Consider the following 9,110-nt stretch of genomic DNA (forward strand, 5'->3'; position numbering starts at 1 on the left):
TGATCCAAGACCAAGAATAAAAACTTAACTGACATTTAAGACTGAAGTCTGTGGGGCGCCTGTGTGGCTCAGTCGGTTAAGCGTCCAACTTCAGCTCAGGTCATGATCTCACTGTTGGTGAGTTCGAGCCCCGCATCAGGCTCTGTGCTGACAGCTTGGGGTCTGGAGCCCACTTCAGATTCTGTGTCTCCCTCTGTCTGTCCCTCTGCCACTTGCACTCTGTCTCTCACTCTGTCTCAAAAATAAATATTAAAAAAAAAAAAAAAGACTGAAGCCTCTAAGGTAATGAGGAATAACGGTTTATTCCTTCTACAAGTAGTTTCTTGCATGCCAGGCATTGTGCTAGGTGTGGAGTGTACAAGAGAGGACAAAGGCAGACACAGTCCCTGCTTTTCTAGAGTCTAGTGTAGGAAACAGAAGTGAGACATGCTGTCACCAATGAACAGATCATCCCAAGTGGAGATCCAGCTCAGGGAGGGCTTCTCTGAGGAAGTGATGCTTGGGCTGAGAGCTAAAGGGTAGACTTAGCTGGGGGAAGAGGGATGGCAGGGAGGGTTCTGTACTCCCAAGAGAAGGAAGGAACAGCGTGTGAGGCTCAGAGATGGGAGGAGGAAGAATGTCATGTTTGAAGGAACTGCTGAAGGCCAGAAGGTAGAGGAGGGGGGTGGGTAAGATGAGAGAGGCGGGGGCCAGTGCACTGGGCCTTGAGTGTCAAGATAAGGGCTTTATTGTTGGTCTTTATCCTGAGACCAGTGGGAAGTGGTTGAACCATCTGATAACACGATCTCATATGTGTCCTGCAGAGATCCCTCTGGATGCTGTGCTGCCTGGAGGGAATTAGAGGAGGTGATGTTAGGAGGTTCTTAGGGTCATCTAGGCCAAGATGATGATGGTCCCCTCAGGTGCTCATGGAGCTTGTGAGTTCCCAGTCAGTGCCCCATAGGAGACCTTGTCCTCAGGAGAGGTGGCCCCAGAAGGAGGTCCAGCCAGAGTGAATCACCAAGGTGAAGGACCAGGAGATGCTGAAACCTTCCTTGATATATGTACCTCTCGTTACCTTAAAGCCAGGGTCCCAGCTGTATCTCTTGCCCTTGTGCAGCATCTGGGCTAACCGCGTGTTCCCTGCAGAGGGCTATGACCCCAGTGCCCTGGAGGCCGTCCAGCTGGAAGACGGCTCCACTGCCTACATTCATCACCCCGTGGCTGTGCCGTCAGACAGCGCCATCCTGGCCGTGCAGACAGAGGTGGGCTTGGAGGACCTGGCCGCAGAGGACGATGAGGGCTTCAGCGCAGACACAGTGGTGGCCCTGGAGCAGTATGCCAGCAAGGTGAGCTCACAAAGCCTGATGCTGCCCATCAGCTCCCTTGGCCAAAACTGCCACCACCCTAGGGGACGAGGGCCATCCTGTGCTTGGGCGTGGCCTGAACTACCCCCTTTGTCCCTCCACGCTGCCTCCCCGACTCATCTCTCACATCACCATCCAGGGTGTGCATAACATGGGGCCACCAACAGCTGTTGACACTTGCCCTGGCTTATGATGCTTCTGCAGAGGGAAGGCGGCTGTAAGAAATAGTGCCATCTGTAGAGTGGCAATTTAGACCCAGCTTCACTTTTGCTGTTGTAATAATCCTCTGTACTGAGAATGCCCTTGCCAGTGACTTTTAATAGTTTTCCAGGCCACTGAGGTCAGATGTTCTGGTATTTATTTCTTTTCTGCAACTCACGTAGCCATTTGGAAAAATAACCTCAGTAGGCAATGACAAGGGCAGATGCAACAGAGCACCTGAGCTTCCTGGAACACAAGGCCCACACAGTAGCTTAGCTGTGAGGGAAAAGGATCTTGGCTCTCCCAGTGTCAACAGTCAGCGCTCTCTCCGTGGGAGCTAGGGTCCTGCCCATGGGGGAAGAGGGCACAGAGATCTCTGAGCATGCCACACTGGAGTGCAGCCTCACTAGGATGAGCTGTAGAGCCTCAGGGTGGACACAGTGGGGCTCCCTGGAGCACTAGTGTTACCCAAAGACTGGGGTGAGTTGTTTTTATAATAAAACTATGTGGCTATGTTAAAGGAGAAGAAATTCTCTTGTCTTATCAAAATGAAGCACAAAAGTTTAGAGCGGACCACTTAGGGCTACGCCCACTCCTGCCACCGTTCCCTGTGGTGTATTTTAGAAGCCATATTTGAGACTTGCTGCTGTTAGAAAGACAACTGGGCTTTGAGTCATGAGCCCTGAGATCCATGCTGGCTCTGCCTCTGCCTAGTCTAACCTTGAGCAAGTCATTCCACTCCTAGGCCTCAGCTCGTTCCTCTGGGAGGATGAGATAGAGCTAGATGACTTCAGAGGTCACTTCCAACCCTGAAGTTCCTTGATTCCCTTGAGAGCAAGTGAGACATGGGAAATCCAAACACCTGAGTGGGTTAGCCCGCCAAGCAGGCCTGGCTGCCTGTGACACTCCCCCACCACTCACCAGCTGCTTAAGTGTCCATGAAATTTTGTCAGCTGCTTGACCTCCAGACCTGGAGCTGACTAGACAGACCTTGCCATGAATTTGGCCTCACCCATCTGCTCCCTACTCCCCATAACTTCCAGAGTTCTGTTTCGGTGCTCCCGGGAAGGCCAAAGTGTCCCAGAAACAAATACTAAGGGACAGTCCCTACAGGATCTGGCCCAGGAAAGCAGAAGAGCAGTGAGGGCTCCCTGAGGCCCGAGGCTGGTGTGAAGCAGGTGGCTTTAGCAATGTTCCCAGTAGACATGACAGAGAAGGACTTGCCCGTCAGCTGGGGGCTATAGTTAGAGCTTAGACTTCTGGCGAGGACCTGCAGGCCCCTGCCTTGGCCTGCCCTGGGCACTTCTGCAGCTTGCTGCTTATGGTCACCTCACTCTGGTGAGCCCAGGTGAGTTCATCCCCACAGCAGGCCCCTTGTGAATGCCCGTTCTGAGCACAGGTTTCCCACTGGGAGGGAGGGCTCTCCTCCCATCAGAGGATAACACTGTCCAGAGCTGTGGCCTCTGAAGTGTGTGTGGCCAAAAGTGGGGGCTGCTGAATCTCAGCCTCACTCGGGGGTGGCCTGAAAGGCCACCTTACCCTAGCTGTCTAGGGGATGCCCTTTCTTCCATAGCTGTCATGCCCCTGTGACATTTAGCCCTCCCTCTATCTGTTAGAGATGGGTGGTGACTTCACATGCCAGCGCTGTTTGTTCTGTAGGGTGCTTCGTTGTGTATTTCCTGTCTGTCTGGATCTATCATCCCAGGTTGCCCTTCTCCCTCTGGCAGGTTTAACCCTATTTATTGGGTTATGAGCTGTCAGCTGGGCCCTATATCCTACCTCTTCCCTTTCATCATTGAAGAGAGAGAATACATACAGGAACCTCAAGATTTTTTTCCTCAGGTTCTGCATGACAGCCAGGCTCCCCATAACGGCAAAGGACAGCAGGTTGGGGACAGAGCATTCCGCTGTGGCTACAAGGGCTGTGGGCGTCTCTACACCACTGCTCATCACTTAAAGGTAAGGTTGTCACACACAGCTTTCAGCCTTGCTGTTCCTCCCCTGCCCCGCCCAGGCTGTAATTTCACCTTCCTGTGTTAACTAGAACGAGTCCTTGCTCTCAAGTTTCTCACTGGCTACTGGAAAGAAGGTATGAGTGTACAGAAATGTCAGCCCAGGGGCCTGTGACACACATGTGCAGGAAGGAAGAGAATCAGAGAGTGCCCTCTGGAGGAGGTGGCCTCTCAGCTAAAGAGGCAAAGTAAAGGTAGTGGCCAGTACTGATGCTCTGAGCTCTAAAGAAAACCAAAGAGCATATTCCTACCCTCGTCCCTCTGAATCCCATGGTTGCTTGTCCCCACAGGTGCATGAAAGAGCTCACACGGGTGACCGTCCGTACAGGTGTGATTTCCCCAGCTGCGGAAAGGCCTTTGCCACAGGTAACTTACCTGGAAGAAGACTAAAGGTGGCCTGCTTCCCGTTGAGGACAGAGAGTTCTAGATTCGCTTTGGGAATTTCCTGCCTTCCTAGAGAGACTGCTGTCAGAGCACTCTGTCTTGTAGGGTGCCGTCTCTGGAAGAAACCCGGTTATGGAAGTGAGAGGCAGCATAAGCCAGGCCAGCCAAAGGAGCCTGGGGGCTTGGTAGAGAGACCCCCGCCTCTTGCATCAGCTGTGGGGTATTTGGTCCATTGCATCTCTCCGGCCTTCATTTCCCCTCTGAAACCTTTAGCCGTAGCTCTCAGACCCTTGTTCTAGACTGGCACTGGCTCCCCTGAAGAGTAAAGTGTGGGCTTTTCTAGCCCCTCTTATGTGCCCAGGCTGGATTGGGAGAGAGGTCGACATAGGCTTCTTGTGCCTGAGGAGGGCTGGAGCAGACCTTAAGGTGGAGAACCTCTGAATTAGGATAATGAGGGGGATGAGGCCCCACAGAGCCTCTTCTCATCCCTCCCTCCCACATGTGGACAGGATATGGGCTGAAGAGCCATGTGCGCACCCACACTGGTGAGAAGCCATATAAGTGCCCAGAGGAGTTGTGCAGCAAGGCCTTCAAGACCTCAGGAGACCTGCAGAAGCACGTCCGGACCCACACTGGTAGGCTGGGCCCTGCCCTGTTCACATTTGGACCTGGAGCTCCTCACTCTGGCACAACCTCCCTTCCTGAGCGGTCCCCCTCACCCACCCCATTTCCACAGGTGAACGCCCATTCCGATGCCCCTTTGAGGGCTGTGGCCGCTCCTTCACCACATCAAATATCCGCAAGGTACATGTGCGCACCCACACAGGCGAGCGGCCCTACACCTGCCCCGAGCCCCACTGTGGCCGGGGCTTCACCAGCGCCACCAACTACAAGAATCACGTGCGCATCCACACAGGTGGGCCAGCTGGCATGCGAGAAGCACCCCCTCTGAGGCCCCAGCCCCCTCAACCACAGGCTTTCTGACCTGAGAAATGGTCTCGGCTCCTAGCCCAGAGCCCTTCTGCTGGCCAGTCCAGGCTGGCCCATGGGCGGGGAGAGGGGGTTCTGTGGTTCCGGCCATATCGCCAGAACCACGGTCTCACTTGAAGTGAGCGGTTCCTCCCTGGTTAAGTCCAACATACAGCTAGCTCTCTCAGCTCCCTGCCTGCTCCCCACACCTGAGCTCTTGGGGAAAGGCCAGGGTCAGTCGTGAGGGGGGAAAAGCAGAGTGAAATGTCACCCTACCTCCTCACCGCCTCCACTGTCCATATGACTCCTGTGTATCCTCACCCTCCCCAGTGTCACATCCCTCATCCAGCCTTCTGTGTCACCTCTCGGCCACATGTGTCCCCTCACTTTCCCATCGCACCTGATAACATCGGTTACCCCCATCTCCTGCCTCTTCTGTTGACAGCCTTCAACTTTCCAAGCCCCCAGCGGCCCCCGCCAGTGCCTTCACTCACCCAGCCTTCCCTCATCTCCCCATTTTCTCCCTACCTCATCTCTGGGCTCAGTGGTCCCACACTTCTGTCCCCTCTGTGTTCCACTGGCCATTATCTCCAGCTGTGTCTTTTCAGAGTCCTGGGTGTCAGTCCCTCTCCCTCCCTCTGGCTCCCGCTCCACCAGCCCTGTTTCCCCCTCCCATCCCCTTAGTTTTCCCCTTGCCAGCCCCAGTTCCCACCCCCCTCACAGCTCAGTGTCCCCAGGGGAGAAGCCATACGTTTGCACGGTACCAGGCTGCGGGAAGCGCTTCACCGAGTACTCGAGCCTGTATAAGCACCATGTGGTGCACACACACTGCAAGCCCTACACCTGCAGCACCTGCGGCAAGACGTACCGACAGACCTCCACCCTGGCCATGCACAAGCGCAGCGCCCACGGCGAGCTGGAGGCCACGGAGGAGAGCGAGCAGGCCCTTTATGAGCAACAGCAGCTCGAGGGTGAGGGGTGTGGATAGGAGGTGTGAGGGGGGACAAGCCAGGCCTCCCGCGGCCAGCTGGTGGCAGATGTAAGCCTGGGCTTTCCTCTCCTAGCCGCGTGTGCAGCCGAGGAGAGCCTGCCACCCAAACGACCACGCATTGCTTACCTTTCGGAGGTGAAAGAAGAAGGTGATGCCATCCCAGCCCAAGTGGCCATGGTGACCGAGGAGGACGGGGCCCCCCAGGTGGCTCTGATCACTCAGGATGGTGCCCAGCAGGTACAGGCCCTGGGGAAGGAGTGCGGTGGGCCGCTCTGGTTGGTACTCTCTCTCTCTCTCTCTCTCTCTCTCTCTCTCTCTCTGGGGAGTCCCGAAGTTCTGACAGCCCCACCTCTACCCAGTTTCTCTTTTTAGCCTTGTGGATCTCAGGGAGCTGAGGCTGAGGGTAGCCAGTCTTGTAAGCCAGCCTCTTCTCCTCATGCTTTCACCTCAACCTCTGGAACTTTTAGAGTGCAGTCACTAGCTTCCCCTTTACATGGAGGCTGACAGGTCCTGATCGTCTGAGTGAGACACTTGGATATCCTTCTCAAGAGAAGCATGTTGATGTGGGGGCCAGATCATGGCATGGGGTCTGGAAGCTAGAGTTTCTAGCCAGCAGTATAACATGACCCTTGTCAGCACCCTCACTGTCAAGTGCACTTCTGTCTTTTGGAGTTGACATGAGGATTAAATTGGGTCGAGACCCCAAACTGCATGGAGCAGAGCCCCAAGGCAAAGCGGTGGTAAATAGAAGTGGCCAGCTTTTTGCAACCTGAGACCTGTTTTACTCGCTTGTCCCTGTCCCCCTACACCTCTATAACTTGAAGCTAATTGGCTAGCTTATTGGTGAGCTACCCTTGTCTGGGAGAGCAGGTATGTCCACCTAGGGGCTTTCACACAACCTTCCGCTGCACTGCCAGCTCATCTTCCTTCCTATCGGCAGGTCAGCCTGTCTCCGGAAGACCTGCAGGCCCTGGGGAGCGCTATCAGCATGGTGACCCAGCACAGCAGCACCACCCTCACCATACCCAGTGAGGACGATGACCTTGCCACATCTGGCACACATACGGTCACCATGGTCAGCGCTGATGGCACGCAGACGCAGCCCGTATGACCAGGCGGTTTGCTTGGGGTTTCTTGTTCTCTTGTCCTTCCTTTGTGTGGGGTGGGCGTTACGGTGCAGGCTGACTTAGTCATGCCTTCTTTACAGGACCTAGACTCCCCCCGCGGCTCCTCTGGGCCATCAGCAACTCTCCTCTCGAAAAGAGTTTCACGGGGGGTCATGAGACAGTTTCTAAATCTTGATCTACTTCTAATTTGCTTGGCTTTGCTATCATGGGCAAGTCACTTTTCCATGGACCAGTCCATTTCCAAATGAGGGGATTAAATGATCTTTGGGCCTTTGACAGCTCTAACCTTCTATGATTCAAAAATCCCTAAATTAAGTTGCCTCTAAGAGAAAAATACCATCTCACTAAGCTCTGAGCCCTGTGCTAATTAATCTGACCTATAGTGGTTTTATCCATCCCTTTCTGGCTTGTTTCTAGCCACCTTGCTTAAGACATTTTTATTTGGATTGGGGGAGGGAGAGTAATGTAGGTGGGTTAGGAAAACCTTCTTTTATATTTCAGGTTACAATCATTACCTCTGGGACTGTGGTGGCCGAAGACTCTAGTGTAGCATCCCTTCATCACCAACAGGTGGCACTGTTGGCCACAGCCAACGGAACGCACATTGCGGTGCAGGTGGGTGTAGAGGTCCAATACCCTGAGAAAGGAATAAGGATGGGAGGGAAATGAATGAGGTAGAGATGTTGAAGAGAAGGGCATTCGGCCCAAAAAGAGCTCATTTCAGAAGACAAATCCCTTTCTGCCTGCATCCACACACCTGTCTCAGGCTCTTTCTTGACTGAAGCAGAGTGGTGAAGCCCCCTCTGGCCTTTAGAATAATTTCGATGGCAACACACGTGGTCGTCTAAACCCCTATCTCTCCATGTGTCTGTTTCTTCATCAGGAAAACAAGTGGGGCTAAAGTAGATGATGACTAAGGTCCCCTCCAGCCAGTCATTCCCTTCTGTGATCAGGCCCAACTCTCTGACCATGGACCATTCTGTGGCTCCCTGGCCACGCTTAGCCTGCTAGGACTCTAGTCAGTGAACTTCCTGTTAATTGGGGCCCTACTAACTGCTCAGGATGTGGCACTGAGTGGATGGAGGGGATTCAGAAAAGTAGACCACATACTGACGAGCACTAGACTGTAGTGGGGAGTGTCTCATTCTCTCCTTCCTTCTCCACCCCCTTCTCCGCAGCTGGAGGAGCAGCAGACCTTAGAGGAGGCCATCAGTGTAGCCACCGCTGCCATGCAGCAAGGGGCCGTGACCCTGGAGGCTACAGAGCCCGAGAACGGCTGCTGAGTCCCAGGGAGCTGGGTCCCACACCGTGTTGGAGGAGGTGCCATGCCACACAGGCATCCTTGCTTCCAAGAGCCCGGGCTGTGGCTGACACATAGAAGGTGGCCACATACGTCTCCGGGGTGAGAAGGCGACAGGAAAACAGCCTCACTGAAGGGTCCAGGGGCCCTGCCCAAGAGGAAGACCGAACAGCTGGAATCGGGGGAGTGTGTCATCCTCAGGAGCTAAAGAGGACGAGCTGGTCACCAGGATGCACTGGGGCATCCTCCCCTCAGAATCAGCTGGGTGCCCACCCTCCTTCCTCCAGAGAACAACCTTCCTGCCCTCAGTCCACTCCCCTTCTCAGGTGGCAATTGGGACTGCTGTGGGGACTGGTCCTCTATTCTGACTGGTCACTGCCCACCAGGGGAAGGGGCAGACAGCTTTTCAGCCCAGTAGGGGCAGAGCAGGCTCAGCCCTGCTCCTCCCAGCAATAACCACCTCCCTGGAGGACTGCCAAGATGCCTGGCCATTTGGCAGCAGGGATTTCCTGCCATCATAGTCAGAATTGCTCAGGGGCCTGTGGCTGGAGAAAAGGTGCCCAGCCCCACCCGCCCCCAGTTGCCCCCTGTCCTCTCTGTGGCAGAGAGGCAGGGAGTTAGCCCTGTATATACTGGGGATTGGGTTTCATTTGTTTGGTTTGGTTTTTTAAAATTCCATTTTGATAATTTTTTTTCCTGCTCTGGTTGGTGGTGGCAAATGGGTGAATGAGTATTTAATAAAGTTCCAAGTTTCCACCTGGGTCCCTCCCTCCCTCCTTT

At 54.4% G+C, this 9,110-nt stretch overlaps 1 protein-coding gene and 1 long non-coding RNA gene across 4 annotated transcripts in view; one reads left to right on the plus strand and one right to left on the minus strand.

Annotated features, from left to right (window-relative positions):
- Nucleotides 1-9,092, plus strand: part of ZNF76 (zinc finger protein 76) — a 32,963-nt gene extending 23,871 nt beyond the window's left edge. For 2 of the 3 annotated variants that reach the window (XM_042986184.1, XM_042986182.1), the window contains 10 exons: nt 1,129-1,328; nt 3,390-3,506; nt 3,850-3,925; nt 4,453-4,578; nt 4,680-4,859; nt 5,650-5,883; nt 5,977-6,140; nt 6,844-7,008; nt 7,532-7,645; nt 8,209-9,092. In XM_042986184.1, coding sequence (XP_042842118.1) covers nt 1,129-1,328; nt 3,390-3,506; nt 3,850-3,925; nt 4,453-4,578; nt 4,680-4,859; nt 5,650-5,883; nt 5,977-6,140; nt 6,844-7,008; nt 7,532-7,645; nt 8,209-8,313 — 1,481 coding nt within the window. In that variant the 3' untranslated portion in view covers nt 8,314-9,092. The remainder of the gene's footprint in view (nt 1-1,128; nt 1,329-3,389; nt 3,507-3,849; nt 3,926-4,452; nt 4,579-4,679; nt 4,860-5,649; nt 5,884-5,976; nt 6,141-6,843; nt 7,009-7,531; nt 7,646-8,208) is intronic. The other variant, XM_042986185.1, reaches the window with a different exon arrangement.
- LOC122238611 lies at nt 710-1,148 on the minus strand. Its single transcript, XR_006217604.1, has 2 exons — nt 1,058-1,148; nt 710-827 (listed from the first exon to the last, which is right to left on the minus strand). It is a non-coding gene; the product is annotated as an uncharacterized LOC122238611 (long non-coding RNA).
- Nucleotides 9,093-9,110: the final 18 nt, after the last annotated feature.

Source organism: Panthera tigris, chromosome B2 (genome assembly GCF_018350195.1).
Source record: "Panthera tigris isolate Pti1 chromosome B2, P.tigris_Pti1_mat1.1, whole genome shotgun sequence".
Lineage (NCBI taxonomy): Eukaryota > Metazoa > Chordata > Mammalia > Carnivora > Felidae > Panthera > Panthera tigris.